This window comes from Dysidea avara, chromosome 2, assembly GCF_963678975.1.
Source record: "Dysidea avara chromosome 2, odDysAvar1.4, whole genome shotgun sequence".
Classification (NCBI taxonomy): domain Eukaryota; kingdom Metazoa; phylum Porifera; class Demospongiae; order Dictyoceratida; family Dysideidae; genus Dysidea; species Dysidea avara.
This window is the reverse complement of record NC_089273.1, coordinates 19,804,377-19,828,358: the sequence shown is the minus strand read 5'-3', so window position 1 is coordinate 19,828,358 and position 23,982 is coordinate 19,804,377. Positions and strand designations below refer to the sequence as shown.

The 23,982-nt window shown below is 37.6% G+C and overlaps 1 protein-coding gene across 1 annotated transcript in view; it reads left to right on the top strand.

Annotated features, from left to right (window-relative positions):
* Positions 1 to 17,302, top strand: part of LOC136246785 (uncharacterized) — a 47,114-nt gene extending 29,812 nt beyond the window's left edge. Inside the window, exons 12-14 of the mRNA XM_066038345.1 lie at positions 3,647 to 3,931; positions 12,959 to 13,514; positions 16,973 to 17,302. Of these exons, the coding sequence (XP_065894417.1) occupies positions 3,647 to 3,931; positions 12,959 to 13,514; positions 16,973 to 17,207 (1,076 nt within the window). The 3' untranslated portion in view covers positions 17,208 to 17,302. The remainder of the gene's footprint in view (positions 1 to 3,646; positions 3,932 to 12,958; positions 13,515 to 16,972) is intronic.
* The last annotated feature ends 6,680 nt before the right edge of the window (positions 17,303 to 23,982 follow it).

The following is a 23,982-nucleotide window of genomic DNA, read 5'->3' as shown; positions in this document are numbered from 1 at the left end:
AACAACAGAAAGATCGATTTGTACAGCAAGTATTGGGAAAATAAATTACATGTGCTTACAAAAACGGCTGTAACGTACAAATACAATGCAGTACAGAGTTGCAACTTGCACCATTTTGTTCGCCATGAATAGGGGAGTCCATTACTGGGTAAGTTGTTTCTTCTATTACCATTCTTCACTGCATACAGAGACAAAATAAGTGAAGAAAAATCGATCGTGTACGATCGTTTTGATGTGACGTAAACAGACGCCCATAACTTACGTATCCTTTAGTCTACTGCAACGAAACAATGATTTTTTGTATTCCTCTTGAGTAGGCGAATAAGATGATATCCAGGTGTTTATCATAGGACCCTTCCTTCACAAAGAACAGAGCATTTAAAAATTTTACGAATTTTTTTTTCGATTACGCAAATATTTTACCCATTGCAAATCAATGGCTTATACTGAAAATTTGGGCTTGCATCATTATGTTGGGTTTTCGCAGATCTGGTCACATATAACAATTTGAGGCTTCTTGCCACCTATTAGGTAAGGTGTCATAGCAGCCTTAGCTACTGGCACTTGTGCAATGTAGCACAAAACCGCAGTCAGCAATATAAATATATTGCACTGCGGTCAGTGCATTATACATTATAATGCACTCGCTGCAGTTAGTGCAGCAGTGCTATATACAAATTATAGCACTCATGGCACCTTTGAACTGCCCACGCATAGTGGTACATAAATGTATATTTCAACACGCAACTATATAATTCAACATAATTGAGTGAGATAAAGAAGATTGTAACTGTCAGTGTGTCCAGATGATACAGGATGTTTGGTTTACATTTGCCTAGGTCAAGTAGGTGTAATCCACTGTGTAGAATATCCAGAGATCAGATTATATGTGATAATGAATTACTTGATTGTGTTAACAGAAATAAAGCTGTGTATATTCCAGAAACTTACATGGAATATGTGTGGCACTGTGTGTTGCCATAGACTACATGGAGTAATGCCCAATTGTTACATAGCAATTTGTTCACTTTTCCTTTAAGATGATTATTCCTATAGTGAGTAACCTACGTATATATTCTGCACTATAAATTCTGCGGTAATTTCCACCAGAGTCTGGATAAGATGTACAATCTGGTGTCCAATGCTACCCCCAAAATCTGGCTCTTGATGCATTAAGTAAAGAGGGTCAGATATAAGTTGTATGTGGATCCCATATAGATTACTGTCTGGGATAATTTGTCAGCCAAGTCATGCAACAATACTGACAAAATTTCAACAATAATATTCCTAATGTAATTTATAATTGAGTGGTTGCCCAACTTAAATACTTCAAAATCATAAAATATAAAAAAAATAATACAGTGAAATCTGTCTATTCCGGTCATATAGGGACAAAATTTTCTGACCTCATTAAGGAGGTGGCTGCACTAAACAGATAACTTTGTACACAGTTGGCACATATGGGGATTTTTCACAATGGCCAGTTTAGATAGGTGACCTCTTTATGCAGTGACCTGTTTAGACAGGTTTCACTGTATGTCTTTTAATTAAGGTTCCTAGCTTACATATTAAGTTGAAATTTATTTAGCATTCATAACTGAATCAAATATTTTGTGTATTATAATACTAAATACTATACAGGGCAATTTGTTTCTAGCTGCTGAGAGATTTGTTTGTAGCTGAACTGGCTTATATCTAGCTCAAACACTCCACAAAATGTAGCTGAACTTTCTGTAGGATGACCTGATCTGTGACTTTTTTTCTAGCTGATCTCTCTACAGGGTGATTTATTTCTGGCTGATCTCTTTACAGGGAGATTGGTTTCTACTGATCTCTCTTCATAGTGACTTGCTTATAGCTGCACAAACTCTTTATACAGTCTAGCTGATCTCTCTACAGGGTAGCTTGTTTCTACTGGACTCTCTACAAGGTGACTTGAAATGTAGCTGAAATCCTTGCAGGATGACTTGTTTCTAGCTGATCTCTCTACAGGGTGATTTGTTTATAGCAGATCTTAATTTGTTTCTGGCTGATATCTCTACATCGTAACTTTTTCTAGCTGATCTCTCTACTAATAGATTTATTTCTAGCTGATATCTCTACTGTGTGACTTGTTTATAGCTGATCTCTCTATAGGCCAACTTGTTTCTATTGAACTCTCTGCAGAGTGTCTTGTTTCTAGCTGATTTTTATAGAGTGACTTGTTTCTAGCTAATCTCTCTTTATGTTTAGCTGATCTCTCCACAGGGTAACATGTTGTAGCTACCTCTACAAGGTGATTTGTGTCCAGCTGATCTCTCTACAGGATGATTATGTAGCTGATCTCTCTACAGGATGATTATGTAGCTGATCTCTCTACAGGATGATTATGTAGCTGATCTCTCTACTGGGAGACTTGTTTCTAGCTGACCTCTCTACAGGGTGACATGAAATATAGTTGAATTCTCATTAGGGTGACTCGTTTCTAGCTGATCTCTTCACAGAGTGACTTGTTTCTAGCCGATTTCTCACTCTAGCTGAACACTCTACAGGGTGACTCAATTTATCAGTAGTTTAACACTTTGCAGAATGACTTGTTTCTAGCTGATCTCTCTAGAAGATGGCTTATTGTAGTTCAGTTGTATACAGGGTGGTGAATTAAATTCTCTACAGGACATAGCTGAATGCTTAAATACACTAAATTATTTATTTCTTAGCTGACTGCTTTATTAGGGTGACTGCTCTATTATCTCGATCTTGCACTTGCTACACTGAGTTGGATCTTGTGTTATAACTCTGTTGCTTCAAGCCTGATTCTTCTACATAGTTGAAGGTCCTTTCTAAGATGATTATTCCATCTCTACACCAATTTTCATATGGTTCCCCCGAATGGGTTTTCTAGTAGGCATGGCAAGTGATCGTTTTTCATTAGCTAATCTTGATTGCACACTGTTGTTTTTTTTGTTGTATCTTTGTGTTCTTTAACTTGATTACTTTCAAACCACAAAAGGTTTGAGGTTTGATAGTTATCCTAATCATGTATTGATTTTCAGCTTCTTCCTATAAGCGGTTTATCTTGTAGGCATGACAAGATATTGGTATTATTTTTCGTGAATAATCGCTAATAACACCTTGACTGTTTATCGTATTCCAGCCAAACTTGGTACCAAGATGCGCCGTTATATCCCCTTTTGTGTACCAAATTTCAAGGCAATCGGATTATGGCATTCAAGTTTTATGGCAGTTTTTGTAGGTGTGTGAAAAGAAGAAAAATAAGAAAAAAAAACAAAAAAACCATACGAAACTAAACCAATTTTTGAAGTTGCATATCTTGGGAACGGTTGAAGTAATTTTGCTCAAATTTGTTATGTGGAGTACTGACGTTGGCAGGCATGGCCACAATTAAAATCATCAAGGTAGCACAGACCAATGGAGGTGCGAAAATCACATCTTCCTGTCGATATACTCACAGGTACTTCTTGGCCGCACAACATACCATGTGTCTTGATTGTAAGTTTTTTGGTATGTATGTATACAGTATCTGTAGATATTTAATGTAATTCAAAGTCTTGTCAAGCTAATGTCATTGTGTATTGTGAAAGTAGAGTTCAATAGTTATGCAACATTATGTTGTTACTTCATAATTTATAAAATTATGTCTATGTAGGTGCTGGTGTGGTAGATAGGAAGTTTATTCCACTCACTGGAGGTGGACTGGTAACTATTAAAGGACCTTGTTTTCCTAACCCAGACACTACTATAACATGCAAGTTTGAACATGGGCAAATTGCAAGAGCCATATATGGACATGTATCACAGACAATAGGAAAGACTACTGGTCCCAACAGTGCATTATGTCCTCTACCATTGTTTGCTAGACTGGGACCAAGTGTTCTGAATATTTCTGATGATGATGGTGCAACTTTTAAATTTCACGTTGTCCTCACTATTGGTAAGAACACATGCAATGACATAGAATACTGTAGTGAGGTATGTCAAGTATTTAATATGATTTAGGTGCAGTGATCAAATTAAGTGTATAGGTGACTACCTGATTAAAATCCACCGAGTTCACAAATTTTACTTGGCTATAAAACTACACTAGATAAAAAGGAGATACAAAATGATGCTGTGTTACCTCTAAAAATCAGGCACCAGTTTATCGTACAGTACGATAGTACTGTATAGTAGGGGCAGTGAAGGTGTGTGCATGGCCTGTGTTATAGTATAACCTAAATACCCGTTTTGATTTTTCCTCATAACATCATGACAGTGTTGATTGGGTAAAATTAAGCCTAAAGGTGTCTTCAGATTGCCTGAAATGTTTCTGTTAAGTTGCTACAGAATTTTAAAAACGATTTATTCAATAGAATTTTCTATAATGCCTATGACTTCAATCAAGCATAGTAGAAAACTGACTACAGCTACAGCCCTGATTCTTTCACAAAAACGTTTCTATTTCAATTAAGGAAAACCCTTTGGTTATATTTATAAACATACGATAAGTGCACTTTTATGTAGTGATCCACCGATAATCGGATCGGTATTGTATCGGAGCCGATATTGGGCTTTTGGTATCGATTGGTATCGATTGGTATCGGTATTTAGATACTCCGATACCGATTAATAACCACTTGCGCCAATCGTCATAATCATAACTATCATCATAAATGCTATGATAGCAAAACGTGAGGTATAACAAGTTGGAAATAGTGCTGAGCATTATTCTAGCATAAAAGGTGCAGGAATTGCTTTGTTAAATATTGAGCAACTGCTACTTATTATGTTTGCATGAAAAAGATCGAAATACTCTAATAGAACAGTCACTGCACAATAAAATATTCTAATAGAGCAGTCAAACATAACTAACTTAAAAGGTGTGTAAAGTGTATGGCAATTATCAGTATCGGTATCTGTATCGGTGAAAATTTATTGCTAGGTATCGGTATCGGATTGGTAGGTATTTTTCTGTATCGGTGGAACCCTACTTTTATGTTACCTTTTATCATTCTTTACCATAGCCATCAGTCAAACTGATAGTGTTCATAGACTACAGACTACAGTATAGCTTCCATCTGCAGGTGTATTCGAATACACGCGGCATTGCACCAAACTACATGTGGCTAAGTAGTCTCATCCCCAACTGCCCACGTGCTTTTGTTCACGCAAAGATCCTTTGCGTGATCGAGTGCATGGGTGGCTGGGGATGAGCCGACTAGTGGCTCAGTAGTTTTCGAAGTTGGTAGTTGATATCATTCAGTGAGAGTAACTTGTTCAATACTGTGGCAAACTAGACATGTGTAGCTAGGTGAATATAGTTCAGTGATTTATAGCTAATAAGTGTTGTTTTCCGGTAAAGTTAACTGGCGAGGTTGCTTGTGTTTCTAAACACATTTCTTTGCTTTGACCACCACTATTGTTGTTTAGTTACGTGAATCCAGCTTACTACAGCTTAGCAACTTATATAGTGGTGTTATGCTGGTTGATTGTTTGCATAATATATAGTGTTATGATTAACTCTGTAATACTATTGTGACTGATTTTGTAAAAAGCAGGATATTTAGTGGTCATGAAGTTGCAAAAAAAGTTCACAAACAAGTACAAGAAAAAAATATGGAATGTTAAATTAAAGTAGGGACAGTGTATAGTGCTGCAATAAAAAGTACTGAAACAAGCTGGATCGGAGTAGTACATAATGTCCAAATGCTGCCAAACAATAAGAAGTGAATATCCCTACTGCATTTTGAGTATAGCACAGAAGGAATATTCACTTCTTATTGTTTTACAGTATGTGTACATTATGTACCACTCCGATCCAGCTTGTTTCTTTTTATTGCGGCACTATACACTGTCCCTGTCTTGTAAACAGTTATTAGACTTCACAACTATCTTTAAAGCCCAAAATTACAAAAAATCAACAGTGAGGCTCTTACCAAAAGGTGATTATTTCCTGCTTAAAAATATAGCAATAACAAGAAAACATGTTATCCCACCCACACTAGCCTGTTTGTGCCTGTCAGCTCCTGTACCTACCCCTGCTGCAGTGTATAATTGTTTTCTGTGATCCAAAGTAAAATTTCACAGTTTGATCTCACACTTGTTTGTTTACTTTATTTGCAGTAACATAGAATGACATCAGACACATTAATCATGTAACCAAACACATGCTCAATGTTAATGACTGAAATGTTAAGTCACTATCCTACTTCTTTCAGCTATGTTTATGATTATGCATCATTACAATTGAATTAAGAAGAGCCTTTGCAATAAATCTTGGAAATTACGCACATCCTGATCATCAATTGCAATGTGACCATTTTGCTTCTATGTTATATAGCATTATAGTACAAGAAGTGCCTCTGCAATCAATCAATCATATCACACTACAAAGACTAAAGTACTGAAGAATGCCTCAAGTTGCCTCCTATCAATACCTACATGATAGTAGAACACAAAGGAAGTGAAAGGTAGGTACATAATACATGTATTGTAGCTGCTGCGGTGGTTGATGAAAAGACGTTTTAGGTCAAGTTATGTTTAGCTGGAGGCATCACACAAGCTGACAGCCAGGCGGGCAAGTAGGCAGGCGGATGGGCAGGCAAGCAGGCAGGCAGGCAGGCAGTCAGTCAGAAAATTCAGTTAACCCTTTATTATCGAATGGCTAATATATTGCCATAACGAGTGCCCTTTATAAACGGAGCCATAACTCCTTTTTCCTAGGGGCTACGAAGCTGAAATTGCTACCAAACTGCTCAGAAGGACCGGGCGTTTTTAATGAAGTTTACCGTTCGGCGATAGGAAGAAGCATGGGCAAGTTATGGCACTTGGCAATATAAAATAGCATATACAAAACAATAATACCTGTTTAAAACTCCATGTTCGCCTTCTCCCTGCTACTAGTAGGCTTTAGTTGGAATTACTCCATTCCCCACGTGATAAGGATTCTAAAAATAAATAGTGTGATGTCATCGCGTTGATTAGTAAGATGGCGGCGCCCATCTTTCAAAGCCATGGCGATACGGAGAAGATACGCTTTCTTCGCTTCATAGCGCGTGAGTTGTGTGTGTGATCTGTAAGTATTCTAGCTGTGTTGGTAGAAGAGAGAGATGGCTATCAAACGGTATATAGCTTGATGGGTTAATTAATGGGTGGGGTCCACTCGTATCGCCCACAGTTCACACAAGCCATAAAAGTTTTCACACTTGCGGTTTTGTAAAGAAAACTTCGGTAATAAAGGGTTAAAAGATCACAGAATTTGTTGGAAGGGTTTGAGGTCACTCTGAGGACATTTATGGGCTTGGTTATGCCTAACCAATACTGCATAGCTATTATGAAGGAAATATGAGACTGGTTATTAGGTGATCTCTTGGGCAAGAAAACCCGTACTTTATGATACTACACTTGAACAATATATCACTAATATTCTAGAGTAGCAAAAGCAGCCAATATTACATTAAACAGCATGGCAATGTCTATGCTGTGATATTTTTTAACTTAAATTTGGACTACACAAGGTTTCATTAGATGGTAGTGTATAGTAGCGACCACAAAGGATTAGGTGTGGTCCACAAAATAGCACCACCCCAATGGCGGATCCAGGATGGGGCATTTGGGGCAAATGCTCCCTCCCCCCTTCAAGAAATTGCATACAAGATCGAGATACTCTAATAGAGCAGTCAATTACTCTAATAAAGTAATCACAATGTTCATGAGGCAGTGCAGCTTACTTATGAAGCTATAAATAGGATTTTATTTTACATAACACTACGTGATATAATATATTTGGTAAAGGATAACTAGCTATTATTGTTGTGACTTTTTTTTTATTTTATTTTTTTTTATTTTTTTTGCTCTTCAACTTTTTTCAGTAAGGTGCCCCCCCTCTTTCCAAACTCTGGATCTGCCCCTGCACCCAAAACCCAGCTTCAATTTTCTCTGAAGATGATGAGGCAGCGTTGGTTAGGTAAAACTAAGCCCAAACAAACTTCAGATCGACTCGAAACACTTTCAAGAAGTTGCTACGGAATTTAAAAAATACTTTATTTAACAGAATTTTCTACTGAATGACTGACTGATGCCTCCATACAAGCGTAACTCAATAATGGCAAAGACTACTGGCTTGATTTTTTCACTGTTTGATGTCACTTCGGCCCAAGAGGTGCCTTTTGGCATACCGCAGTGCATACAATGCATTCTTCATGGACTTACCAGTGTCCTCCTTTGTATCCCATTCATCTTTACTGACAGAGAAAAGTGTTGATTTGGCGATAGCACATGATGGCTTCCCTTAGTAACAGAAATCGTCCGTATTTGTCAGTAGTTAATTTGATAGCAGAGGTGCTTTTCAAACAGTTCTTGATTCGTACTGCTGTGTAACGGGTTGAAAATAGCTGATAACGAAGCGTAATGGATACTTCACTTTTCAGATGACAATTATTGATGTAACTGGGGCATGCGGCACCATTTCTTTCTTTCGGTATGCGTGGATTGCAGAGGTGCTTTTCAAACAGTTATTGATTTGAAATGCTGCGTAACACGTTGAACATAGCTGGCAACGAATACTTCACTTTTCAGACAATAATTGGGATGCGCTGCACCATTTCAGATGCGGTATGCGTGGGTTCACCAGTTATAATAAGTATTTACAAAAGTAAACAGAACAATTTGGAATTTTCAACTTGGTACTAATTATAGATATTGAGTATTTCTGTATGTGATGATAGTTCGATAATTCTGTATTATTATTATAAGTACACAGAAATATTTGGAATTTTCAGCTAGAGTAGGGACCATAACACATCGATAAAAAGCACTGAAACAAGCTGGAGTAGTGGTTAGATCACAGTAAAACAATAAGAAGTGTTATATCCCTACTGTGCATTTCCATTATGGTATCAGCATAGTAGGGATATAGCACTTCTTATTGTTTTACTGTGATTTAATATCGTGCACTACTCCAGCTTGTTTCAGTGCTTTTTATTGATGTGTTATGGTCCCTACTCTTGTGTATTTATTCAGTTCTTTGATTCATAACTATTATGGACTACTTCTATCCCACTGAAGCCATACATCAAAGTAAAAAGCTGGGAGTATATGATAGTTAAATCGTAGTTAAACCCCACCCCAGTACATATATGGAAATTACACATTTGATTAAAAGAAGTGTAATCAAAGCAATTCAAGTCATACGCAGCATACAATCTACAACTTCAGCAAACTTTGAAGCCACACACACTATAAAACTACCATAGGGCTACTTATTTTCGAGGATATAAAATTTTGCGGATTCTCAAAATTTAGCTTTACAGAAAAAATTTCGAGGTTACAGGCAATCAGCGAAAATTTAACACACGTAGCACGTGGCGACGACATTCTCGAAATGTGTGATTCATTGAGTACTCGTCGGTGATCAGAGGGCATCACATTTACAAAGATATTTTTACGCCTACAATTGGAAAGATACTTCAGAGCTGAAGGGAAACTGACAACGATTATGATAGCTATGCCGTGGCTATAATCGAAAATGATACTATCGTTGGGCACGTGCCTCGAACCATTTCAGTACCTTGCAATTTGTTTTTAAAGAAAGGAGGTATAATATCATGTATTGTAATCGGTCCTCGTCAGTATTCAAGAGATCTGGATCAAGGTGGGCTAGATGTCCCTTGCAAGCTGGTATTCAGTGGCCCTGTGAAAGAAGATTTCGAACGGAAAGTGCAAAGCTTTAATATTGCAGAAGGCACCCAAACTCAAACGATTTGCTAGCCTTGCAATTGCAGTTACCACACCAAGTGAGCAGAAATCAGAGCAGAATGACATCCAAAGTACAAGTGGTAGTAGTGCAACACAAGTGAATGTACCAATTTATAAGGTATCGAGTACCCATGTGTTTAGCACTCCCACCATCGAAATTGATGATACTGGATCATCAAGTAGTGACGAATCTGGCGATGAAGAGGAAGAAGGTACTAGTAATCCTAAAATGAAAGCTCATGTAGATGGTGAACAAGTTCTAGATCTTTTGGAAGGGCAGTGGCTACAGATAGAGAAGTGCATTCTTACCCCATTAGACCGGAGTTTACTTGTAGAAGGAAAATGGCTTAACAACCACCATATAAATTTTGCACAGTGTTTGCTGAGAAAACAATTTGTAACCATTTCTGGATTGCTGCTAACACTGCTACAAGGCAAGAAACAGCAAATCAAAATTAAAAATGGCATACAGATCATCTACTTAAACAATCGGCTCCATTGGTGTGTTGCATCTACCATCTCTTGTGCCAAGATTGAGGTGAAAGTGTACGATTCTGTGTTTTCTTCCCCAAACTCTGAGATGAGAACAGTTTGTTTGAATCTCTTTGACATTTCTAAAAAGCCAAAGTTGACTTATGAACCAGTCCAAAAGCAGGAAGGTGGAGATGACTGTGGCGTTTTCAGTATTGCTTTTGCCACGGCGTTAGTGCATAATCATAACCCTATCAACGTACAGTTTGTACAAAGCATCATGCGTTTACATTTACTGCGATGCTTTGAGCAACAGTTACTTACACCATTTACAGCTAGAGAATTAGCCAGATCGTGTACTGGGAACTGAGTACACACACACGATGTCACTTGATTCTGCATAATAGTAATAATAATACTTGACCATGACAATAATTAATGTACAATTATGTTCAGTTCATCATTCACTTTTATGCCACATTTGCGAAAACCACTTTTAATAATGTCTGGCCTACTGGTCATATATTTGTATACGTTCAGTATCCACTGGACACCAAGTGGCTTCACAATGGACATTTTAAGGTCTACTGGTGCTAATGGTTGTTTTTCATCAGAACGTAGCCTCATTTGTTGGCACATGTAGCATACCAATCTTGAAATTGGTTTCTTAAGAATGCCTTCACTGCCTTATTCACACTAACATCGAGAGGTTGCAGTCGGTCGGTACAGTTGGCTGGTACTATAACGATGTAAATGTGTCTTTTCTTTAGCATAGAAGTAATCCTGGAAGTACATTGACCTCGAAACCTATCAAAGATAACCAAACAATGATAATCAATGCTTAACTGCAACTCAGCTCTCTTTGCTTCAAAGTATGGGAAAAGGATTTTTTCTAGGTACCTCATTACAGTCATTTCATTAGCCCAGTGATTTTCAGTAAAGGTTATATCCCAGTCAGAAGGGACATCATCAAGGGGAGGTAAACACTTTGGTGTCTTGCCTTGATATATAAGTTGAGGTGGTAAGAATTTTCCATTCATGCTTCCAGCAAATACAGCAGCAATCTGACGCTTATCATTTGCTCCAGCTATTGCAACTCTCTTGGCACCAGTCTTTTCCATCATCCAGTCTGAGACGGGAACATAGTGTATGCCAGTTTGATCCCAGTTTACAACAAGATCATCAGGAATTTCTTCTAATTCTATGATTGCTTGAGCATCGAACACAAACTGAGCTTTACACTCTTCAAAGTCTACTGACGTTAGACTAGCTTTTGTTGTTTTCTTTCTCTTTGAATATCCAAGCTTTCTCAACTTTGCCTTAGCCCAGTGGGTTGAAAATTCTAAATGCCCACCATTCTCTCTTAACCAGTTGCTGTCGTGGTGTAAAACTAATCCAGTTGCAGCAGCTATGAGGACACTAGTGTTTAAAACTAGTCCCATGTGATGGATCTCTCCAATATATGCCCGCAACTGCCCATCTAAATAGTCCCCTAGAAGTAATGGGCGACCTCTTTTCTTGTATGGGGGCCTCTTTACAACCATTTCTCTTCCCTCTTCTTCCTTATTCGTAGGTCTTGCCGATACTTATCCCTCCACGTGTGCACACTGCTATCTTTAACCTTTCGTTTTGGAAACAATTTGGTAGTGCCTTACTGCAGCAGCTACTCCATGATCAGCAGCATATCTGCCAATTTGTGCCCTCTCAACATTATCAAAGTATTCGTATGGGCCCCTCTTAGCTGTGTCCAGCGGCGGAAGTAGTTGATATGAGGGGGGGGCTGGGCTAACCCAGACTTATTTCTATAGTTTGGTAAGGTGAGACCAAAAAAAAAAAAAAAAAAAAAGGTCACAACCAACTGACAAGAGCTTTCCACCTCACCAGCTACCATTTCTAGCTGATAAACTACATAAAAATCCTTACATAGCTCGCTACACACTGACTACTTTATTAGAGTGACTGCTTTATTAGAGTATCTCGATCTTTATCACGGTTTTCAGCCCCACTCCAAGAAAGATAATTTTGTTGTGATATCATTCTGAGGGAGGCTTTAGCCCCCTAGCCCCCCCCCTTTCCGCCGCCTATGGCTGTGTCCTATCATTAATGGAGTCCATCACGCGCTGAACTTCCTTGTTAGCAGCAACTATTCCACCTGTAGATATAGCCTTAGATAAACTGCCAGTAGGCGATGGTAGAGGAGTCTTGACCTCTCATTTAAAGTATTTCCAAAGAGCCATTTTACCATGTGTACAACAAAAATCCTTAGTTTCCGCGAAACATAGTATACTGAAAATTACGAGGATATTTATTTTCGAGGTTTAATAATTGTCCACGAAATCCTCTAAATTTTTTATCTTTGAAAATAAGTAGCCCTACGGTACCTGTTTAGGAAAAATTGAATCCATACTATTACAAAAACTACTTATTTAGCAAACAATTAAGCCATACACAACTGACATGCTTATTTACACATTGTTTATGAACTAGACTACTTCAAAGTGTGGGATAGAAGCTAATTAAACCTTGTAGGATATCTGGTTTTGCCTCTGGTTAATAACAACAATATCCTACTCATGGTGAGGTTTAACTATAACTTAAATGTAATGGTGTTAAACATTTTAATAAGAACATTTGTGAGTATACACACCTGCAGAAGAATTATGTGATACACCTTGCATCTAAAGTTTGAGGTATAAAAGTTATGTATCTTGAAGGGGTTGTCTATTTTTAAACTGATATATGTGTGTTGTTTTAGTGCCTGCCATTTATGGCATACCAGATGTAATAATAACAGATAGCAGTGGACGGGAAAGAAACATTGATATTCTTGGTGCTAAAAAGAATTATGCTGTCAACGTGAGAAATGAACGATGGGATGAAAAATTTAAAGTTTTCCACATGGTTTATAAAACTACTCAAAACAGATGGGTTTTGCTGCAACGAACAGGGCTGAGTCATGTTTTTCACAATATGGTTACTGACGATGTAAAAGTAGATGTGACGCAAGTTTCAGTAATCCTAGTGATAAAAGATGTTGATGGTTTACAAGTTAGCTATGTTAGCCCAGTATTTAGTCTCCTTAATCGAGATCCTTCCCAAATGTGTACAGACTGGATATCACAAGAAAATGCTAGGTTTAATAGCACTATTCCTTCACAATCATGTCCTTGTACTTTACAAAAAGCAAAGCAAGACCCAGACTATGTGGATGATGTCTACTGCAGTTCACTAGATGGTCATTATTTCTGGAAAACTGATAATTGTAGAAGAAACAAAGGAGCTGACCACTGCATGGTTATCAAGCAGTTAATGTAAGATAATATTTTTATATTGCAATTAATATTTCTATTTGCTCTATTAGTTGTTAGCTTGCTACATTAAGGTTCTCTTATTTAACCCTTTAAGGACCAGCGTCGTACATGTACGTCCAAATATAGCCTCAGTGTGGAGGCTATATTTGGACCAGCGTCCAAATATGGCCCCAGTGTCCAAATATGGCCCCAGTGTCATACATGTACGTTTAAGATATTAAGCAGTAAACAAAGAGCTATATCTTTGCATTATTAGAAGCTATGGGCTTTAAACAAAGACTATTTTGTTTGCCATTAGTAGGCGATTCTTTTGATATACAATGCCAATATATTATGTGAAACTACACTAGAAAGAACTAGCCTTCTAATTTTAAGTATATTATATTTACACAACAACAACAACTAACCTTGTACAAATCCGTCAATAACTTTCACCTTGTAGCTCTTATTGAGCTACAATAAACTTCACAGCGCTCTTCATTTAGAGATGCATCTAATGATATACAAGATCACGTGATGGCACTCTTTAAAAGGAGTAAAGCAATGGCTTGTAACAGATCGCATCGTGAAGAAGACAGATCGTCACCAGTGTTAACAAATCACTTTGCTAGTTGAAAATAGTAAGTTCTACACTCTAATAACTTAGATATTTCTGCTTATTATTGATAGGCGAATCTGTACTACAGTTTGTATTAGCCTTTACTACTTCCTGTGGTTTTTGGTGATGCAACAAACTTGCTAAGTAATAGAATACGCAAATTTCATAAAACTTACGGGTTTTCAGGGTAGGCAATGCGTAAATTACTGTAGTCCTTAATTAATAGTTATACCATGGCTGCGGATGTATATGTCAGCAAAATCCCAAGCAGCCGCGGTATAAGTGATATATGCCACTTGGGGCGCACTCACCTAATAGGTGAAAGAACTAACAAGAACTCATCCCATTTGTTTTATACAGTAGCATCTGAAAATCGATTGTGGTTTTAAAAGCGTGGGCTAATAGCCATCAAAACGTTGTCTATACGTTAAAACATCATTAATATGTTACTATTTTTCAACACGCTATGTTAGAATACTTGCGATTGTGGGATTGAGTTTATATTGTTATCATTTTTGTACTAAGTTAAGCCAACTAACTTCACTATTGGGACAGTAAGTAAGTTAGTTAAGTACTTAGGACTGTAAGTTACTAACCTATCAAATGGTACGGTTGTACCGTTTAAGTAGGAATCCAGGTGAAAATTTCACGCCGCCAAAAATTCCACCTTTTAAAATCATCCTAGAGATACCTTACGAGATGAAAATCACCTTTACGGAATAGTACTAGTCCATATAGTACATAAAACAGCATTAAATACAACAAAAAGCTTACAGGTGGCCGGATATTAATATTTTAAAAATTGCCAAAACTCGAATTTTCTCCTCACTGCCTCACTCACTGACCACAGTCACAAGCCTAGAGGCCAAACGAAGCAGCGCACGGCCACCATTTTACGCCACAATAACAAACTCACCAGTGGGATGTGCCTTTTGGGGTTCCGATGAGTGTGTGCCCTCTGCGCCTTGTCTTTTCTTTTATCTTCATCAGGCTGCTTGTCTTCTTCATCCAACGAAACCATATTGAGGTGTTAATTTTCCATATCAACACTTTCTTTAAACAGCATAATAGACGCCACAAGATTATTTAAGACGTTTAGACTACGCTACTGTATGGAGTAATAGATCATATTCCTTACTGATATAATCTATGACGGAGGGTACTGTACGGAGGTACTGGTACTAGATAGCTTCACAATAGGTCACAAGATCATGCCCATTCTTCATTCTACGCATTATCGATCTATCGATTGAAACCACAATGACACACCCCTTTTGCACTAGCTGTATTTCAGTGACCACACACCTTCAATTTGGAAAGCTGACTCGACATACTATATAATCAATCGAAACCACGCCCTTTTTTGGCAAGCGGACATCTTGCAGGCTGCCTCGAGATACTCTAACACAGCAGTCACCCTAATAGAACAGTCACATGTTTATATAGCTAGCTGTATGCCTTAACAAAAAACTAAACAAACTAGTATATTAAAAATTATAAATTTAAAAATAAAGTAGGAATCCAAATGATACAAAGTAGTGAAACAAGAGAAGAACAATGGTAGCTATTACAGCATAGCTCGGTGGGAAATTCCTACTTTGGCATTGAACACGAAATAATGGCTATATCATGCCAAAGTAGGGATTTCCCACCAAGCTATGCTGTAATAGCTACCATTGTTCTTCTCTTGTTTCACTACTTTTTATCGTTAGGATTCCTACTTTATTTTAAAATTTATAATTTTTAATATACTATTTTCAATGTAGCAGTAGTAGCTTTGCTGTTCCGTGGTCTGTTCAAAGGCTGATACGCGGTGGGTAGAAATACGCATCCACAATCGTCCAAACGATTATTTTATACCTTCATTATCCTTTAGTAACAACCAACTAGTCTATCTTAGCTTATGTACTAGGCTTAGCAACTACTACAAAAACGAATCCCACAATGCAAAGCTCTATGTCGCTCAATATAATGAGTCAAAGCATATCGTTTCTTTGAACTGGCTGGGCATCAAAGTCATTGGCAAACCGCTTTCCCATGATGTTTCCTGGGAAATATGCAAGTTAAACACCGAGCGGTGCCTTTAAACGCCCACGCTAAAGTAGTATATAGGAAGTTCATAGGATGTGTTCTCTTATAATATTATAGAGGAGAACAGCCTCACCTTGAAAAGATTGTGGCTTTCAAATGGTAATAAAGGAGGGAGGTTACCACCATCTGCAGCCATAGTAGTGGATATTTAATCCCTATGGTTGTACTATTGAGGAATTAAGTGTACATCAGTATAGCTGCAGGTGTAGGCATTAAATTTATTAATACTGTATGATTAAGACCAATTCCAGTTCTAGTATTAGTTCCAGTACACAGTAAAATTCTTCATAGTTCCATTCTATAACTACAGTTTTGAGGAAGCAAATTAAATTGCTGATACTAGAATTAGTTATGGTTCAGTATACTGAGAACTGGAACAACACTACACTCTGCTAGGTTACAAGAACTCTTGTCAGCTCTAGCAGCAATTATGCTTAAGTTATAAATGTACAGCTATACATGCTATGGTATGATTTTTGGAGTAATACTGAGGACACTGGTCAATAAATTGCAATGATAGAAGAGGAAATACTATGTACATGAGTATGTGATGTATTGGACATTGTATATCAAATCAGTAATTTCTTTAGCTAACTTATCCAGTGACATATAAACAGAAAGCTATTCTAATACTGTACTGTATGTCGTGCTACTGATTTGAAAGTTGTAAAGGTGATATTATATGATAACTTAGTATGTTTTCAACAAGGTTGAAGTAGCTACAGTGTACTGTGTTCATTTATCACAACTGATTGCTATGTTGTTACAGGGAAACAAAGAATGGTCAACAGTGTTGTTATGATAAAGAAGGATTATTAATAACTGATCGTGATTCACCTGGTGTAGGTACTGTTCTTAGGACCAACATTCTTATTGATGCTCACTATGGATACTTTGAAAATGATTACTTTTCTTACTTGGTGTGTTGTCAGGAGAATCAAAATTCTACTAAATGCAAGGGCTACTATGGACAAAGACCAATTCCAACTGCTGACTGTTCTTAGACTATATAATGTATAGTAAATGTGTGTTTGTGTGATCACTGTAGTGTGGATTATTTTGCAATAATTATATCATTTGTGTGTGCTCCTTTCCTTTATATATAGAGGATGTACATAGCCATGTATCATACAGTGCGATAGTACTGTATAGTAGGGACCACAAAGGAGTAGGCATGGGCCACAGGATAACATCACCAAAAAACCAGCCTCAATTTTCCCTGACAATGAAGAGGCAGTATTGGTTAGATAAAACTAAGCCCAAACAAGGTTTCAGATCAACCCGAAATGCTATCAACAAGTTGCTACGAAATTTAAAAAATATATATATATTTAATGGAATTTTCTATTGACTGACTGACTGATGCCTTCAGACAAGCATAACTCAAAATCAGCTAAGATTATGGGCTTGATTTTTTCACTGTTCGACATCACTTCGGCCCAACAGGTGCCTATTGGCATACCGCAGTATGTACAGTGCATTCTTCATGGACTTACCAGTGTCCTCCTTTGTGTCCCATTCATCTTTGCTGACAGCGAAAAGTGTTGATTTGGCGGTAGCATGTGATGGCTTCCTTCGTAAAGGAAATCATTCGTATTTTTCATAGTGGCTATTTTGATAGCAGAGGTGCTTTTCAAACAGTTCTTGATCCGTACTGCTGTGTAACGGGTTGAACATAGCTGACAAAGAAGCGTAATAGATACTTCACTTTTCAGATGACAATTATTGATATAACTGGGGTGCGCAGCACCATTTCTTTCTTTTGGTATTCGTGGATTGCAGAGGTGCTTTTCAAATAGTTCTTGATCTAAAATGCTGCATAACGCACTGAACATAGCTGACAACAAATGCTTCACTTTTCAGATGATAATTGGGGTGTGCGGCACCATTTCAGATGCGGTATGCATGGGTTCACCAGTTATAATAATTATTTACAAAGGTACACAGAAAAAGTTGGAATTTTCATCTAGAGTAGGGACCATAGTACATCGATAAAAAGTACTGAAACAAGCTGGAGTAGTGCATGATATTAAATCACAGTAAACAATAAGTAGTGTTATATATCCCTACTGTGCTCAAGATACCATAATGGAAATGCATAGTAGGGATATAACACTTCTTATTGTTTTACTGTGATTTAATATCATACACTACTCCAGCTTGTTTCAGTACTTTTTATCGATGTGCTGTGGTCCCTACTATAGTTGAAAATTTCAAATTTTTCTGTGTATTTGTAGTATTAATGAACACATTGTTGATAACATGTATACTACAAAGTAGATTAGTATTACATGGAACAAACTTCATGCAGGTTTCATTGCAATGTTAGGTGTGGGGGAGTATGGAATACATACTAGCTATTCTTTTTTAAAAGTACAATTATTAATTTTTTGGGTTGTGAGCAATTGTGCCAGTAGGTATCAGGATTTATGTTGGTGTTTGAAGTGATTATAAGGCTTTATAGTAAGAGTAAGACAATCTGTTATTAAGTATAATATTTAGTGAAAACAAGCTGTTGTCTAATTGTAAGTTACAAAGTAAAGTTACTCCTTAAGGTTCCTATGGATAGAAATACTTTAAATTAAACATCCTGACCACCTGGCAGACTCCTGTATGCATTCGAACATTAATCAGATGGTGCAGGTTTGAGGCTGCCCAGATCAAGTCATGGATTTTTCTCCTTTTTCCACCTTTTCAAACATACTTTCTGTAACAACTTTAAGCAGGCTGTAGGACCAGGTGTCCTACAGACCTTCAGCATTTGTGCTGTAAAGTCTTAATAAATAAAAAAATACACAAGCTCTGTTTTCCGGGGGTATCTCTTCCATCATTACCAAAGAATTGGACAACCATGGCCACTTATGAGTCTTCATTCCACCCTTAACCCATAATTCAGACAATAATTTGTATAGCTCCATACCTTCAGCTTCGCTCATGACAGAATTCATGCTGTCACCTATGTAAATGGGTTTTAAAATTGTTTCTGAAGCTCTTGGGTGACTGTGATTAAATGAACTGGCATGGAATTAAGATACTGTACATGTTGTGCCAAGAATGGGGAAGCATTTACTCCAAACACCAAACTGTTAAACTCATAAACATCAGGTGGCCTATTGGTTCTAAATCTCTCCAATTTCTATGAAATGGCTTATCACTTTAGTACAACTAAATCCTTAGGTACATCTCTGAAATATCACATGCTATTGCAACAGGATAACACCTAACATGCAACAGCATATCACACAACTGTTTATGAAGTTTGTGTCCTAAATAAATAGTGTTGTTATAATTATTTTAGAGAAGTTCTGTTACATTTGGCAGAAACATACCCAGGGAAAAATATCTTGCAAGGTTTCCAAGATTCTTACAAGAAAAGGGACACTTTCAGTACAAGATTCTTGATTTGCAAAGTACTTGCAAAATTTGTGCACGTTTCTTGCATGCAAGATTGATTTGCAAAATTCTTGCAAGAAAAGGGACATTTTCAGTGCAAGATTTGTGCATGTTTCTTGCAAGAACAGTGCAAGGATCTTACACTGCAAATATTGCAAGTCTTGCAAGATATTTTTCCCTGGGTAAAAAGCTACTTTTTGGTAGTTATTTGCTCCATTTTGACAACAGGAAAATGGGGTAAAAACCATGTAATGCTTATTTTCTCAGATGGATCAACTTTTCTAACATACCTTTTCTCGAACGGTTGACAATTACCTCTCATCATAAGTAGCAGCAGTTTGTAGGCATTTCTTCAAACATTTCAAATTCTCAATGCCATTCTGGTAGCTGTGACATTCTTGTTTCCATGGTAGAGCTATTCGAAAGTGACCTTCTCTAACTCTTATACTGACTTATCTGCTCTTTCCAGAAGTAACTGTCCATCTTTTGATGCAAAAGGTAAGTTGGTAATTCCACTGCTATGGCACAGTACTATTTACTTCCTCCGTAGTCATCTGTTCTGAAATAAAATATGTTCTAATAAAATTAGTAGTAACATTACCTTGATGTAGTTGACTCGGTGTGCCAACACATGCACATCCATCCCAAAGGTGCAAGTCATGTTATTGGTTCACCTGGCTCACCTCATGACCTCGAATATCCTTAAACAAGTAATGTAAATAGTCTAAGCCAAAAAGTAGGTCCCCAATACTGTAGGTCGTGACCCCAACTAGTGAAAAGCTGTTCCCTGAAGGTGTGGCCATTGTTCAACACATATATTCCAATCAGTAACACTGATGTTCCTGTACTCAATTACATGTAGTAGTAACTAGTAAAAGTTATAACTTTAAGGGTGTTGCCATCTAAACTCTCAATAAATTCCACTGGTGTAGTCTCAAATTTCTCTCTCTGTCCTTTTAAAACATTAGCATTCACCGGACCCTTTGGGGATGGCCATGTAAAACCAGTTCTGCAACAACATCAGCATTAACATAGGTTTGAGTGCTATTATAGCATCTTCTAATAAGGCGTTGATTTCAAACTTATGTTGCACACTTTTATTGCACCAAGACTGTTCTCATTTGCTGCATTCCCAACATGTGTAGAAGTGTTCAACACTGTGGTGATCTTATTATCTGTTTTGACTGTAGTTTCACATGTTATATATTCTACATTTTAACTGCAGTTTCCCCTTCAGTAGTGGAAACACTGTCTTGTTCAATAATGGTGCACCTAGATTAGAATTGACACTATGTTGAAACTAAGGGGTATTCCCTTTAGGATCGTATCTATTACTGACTCTATTTTACGATTCTCATAAATCCACCAGTGATATCCAGTCAACATTAAAGTAGGAAGTTGCTTCTGTAGCTTCATGTACAGTAGACCATCTTGTAACTCATCATAATGATTAGATTAACAGTAGCAATATCTAATAGGTCAACATATCGCTTCAAATCTTTGTAATTTCCTGTAAATACTGGTCTGAATTGATGGATTTCTTCTAAGTAAAGAGCTACCTGTTGGCACTAACCACCAAACTTGCTGCTTGCTAAGCTGCAAATAAATGGCCTAAACTTTCCAATGCTTCTTCAAGACATTGTCTTAACTGTAACAGTTTGCACACCACAGTTGCTGGGGCCTCATCAATACATGCAGTGAATGCTGCCTTCCAATTTTGGTACATCTTTTTGTCTCCAGAAAATATGGGAACACTCACTCATTTTAACTGATTCCAGAGATCATCCATATAAGTGTAGAATCACTCTGGTTTGGAGCATTACCATTCACTAAAAATGTTGGTTGTGAATAGATCATCATGGGTTCAACAACCAGTGGAGGGTGATCTCTCACAGAACATGATACTATTGCCATTCTAGTATACTCACTCCTATATTGACCTGTTGGATATCACCACACTTGGCTAAGACCTCCAGATCTGTATACTGGATCAGGCAACTGCACACCAAATTCATCTCTGTCATATTACAAGTTGCTCTCTGTGTATGAGTCACTGTTGGTCAGAGGTGTAGCCAGGATTTTTTGAAGTGGGGTTCCAATAGGAGTATTGAGTTACCAGAAGCAGGGGTCTGGGGGCGCAGCCCTCAGCCACTGAGAGACTCACTACTGGACAAAAAATCCATACTGTTACCATGGAATTCCCATAATCCTCATGAAATACCCATGAAAGTTGCACTTGGTAGTTTTCATGGGTAATGAAATACCCATGAAATGCTCGGAACAAAATAATATACCCATAAACAACCCATGAATGAGTGAGGTTTCGTAGGTTTGTATGTATGCACATCCCATGAAAAGCCTGTGAAATCAAACCTATGAAAAATCTGTGGAAAGCCAATGAATATTATTCATAGTTTTTTGACAGGTTTTTCATGGCTGTGATTTCACAGATTTTTATGGCATACAAACTCGTGGAAACTCACTCATTCGTGGGTTCATTTCATGGGCATTTCATTACCCATGAAAAGAAAACAATTGCAATGTTCATGGGTTCATAGGATCATTGGAATTTCATGGTAATAGCATGGATTATTGTCCAGTAGTGACTTTTAATATTTTATTGAATCACTTGGAAGCTCAGCAAATTGCTATATTTTATACAAAAAATACATTACTTATACTGCATATAGATGCCCCTGGGATGAAGCTACCGTAATTAGCTTTTTTTTTCGTTGTAAAATAATTTTTGTATGCAAAACTTGTAAGAACATTTCTTACACAAAATTTTTTTAGTGGAAACAGACAGCATAACACATAGAAACATTTAGTAATCTGTAAGTGATAGTTATCTCAGAGGAAGAAATAAATGTCTTAATGATTAGACAAAATATGCATTACAAGCATACAGGGGCCTAGACACAGGGATACCATGTGCGGATCAGTACAGCAGCCCTGGCAAGACTTACATTAACTAAAATTAAATTACAATACACATAAAAAAATCTATATATATCTTAAAATTTACCTAAGGTGGTCTAAAAGATCCCAGTTCCGGGAGGCTCTAGAATTAGAAATTCTGTAAGAACAGGACACAGCAATGCGAGTTGCCTGCTCAAACAAGGATCTTACAGTTTTCTTTGGCACTTCACAAGCAGTAGCCACTTGAGCAATTGTTTCTGACAAAAAGTGGCCTAAACAACCAAACAAGGTTTACAGTTAACCCAGAAAGCTGGAGGTCATATTGCAAGGAGCTATATCGATCCTCCTTTCTAACTCTAGCAGCAAGAAGATATCAATGTAGCTGGGTATTAGTTGGTACTGTCAATTCAAATGAACAAATGGAATCATTAGAAACCAATACCAATTAAGTCAGGCCTGCTGAGGGTGGAGGAAAGATTGGTTGGGATGGTACTAGGGGGGCTGGAACTAGCAAGATAACCTGGAAGATCAGCGTAAAGTTTGAATGTTTCAGGTAAATGCTGTTGGAGCCCATGAACAAGGACCTGTAAAACTGAATCATGTCTCCAGGTATACCTGCCTTGATCTAGAGTAGTAGGACAGCCAGTCAAAATATGGTTTGTTGTGGGTTGAGGAGATTGACAAAGAGCACATCTAGGATCAGTAATGATGTTCCATCTGGCCAGGTTCATAGGGGTTGGTAGAGTGTCACAACCAGCAACCATCAGTATATCCACTGATACAAATATTATGACTTACGATCAAAACATTATAACTACACAAATATGCATAGCATGAATTTATTTTGTGTAACACAAGTATGCAGCTCATCAAGAACTTTCTGTGCATGATTTTGTGCATTGATGGGGGCAACTGGGGCATTTTGTCCCGGGCCCCAGCCTGAAAGGGGTGCCATGGGCTCCCATCAAGGGTCCCTTGAATACCTGCTTAAAAGATCGATATACTCTAATAGAGAAGTCAGATCTTGATACTCTGATAGAGCAGTCAGAGTATTTTTCAGAGGAGCACTTTAACAAGCTTATAAATAAGGTTATAGCTGGTTAGGGCAGCTATTGTCATTGTCAACATGTAATGACTTTTCTTTTGTGCATTCAGAGTGGAACCCTCCTTGCCCCTGTGGCCCCACTTGAACTCTTTGCCCTGGGCTCCTTAATTTCTCTGGGCAGCCCTGGTAAGCTCTACCTCAATCTGTTTGATTTCTGAACCAAGTTTTTTCTACTTGGTGGGATAATCTATCCATAGTTTCATCCATAGTGTTCACGTGCTTCATCTGTCCATTTTATTGTGACATCTGACTGCTGTATCAACACTAATAATCTTTTTCTAGTTTTGGTAAATGCTTGCCTTACCCTGCTTCAAATCCACTAGTTTCTTCAAATAGTCCATTGTCCTCCACTGTGTTATATC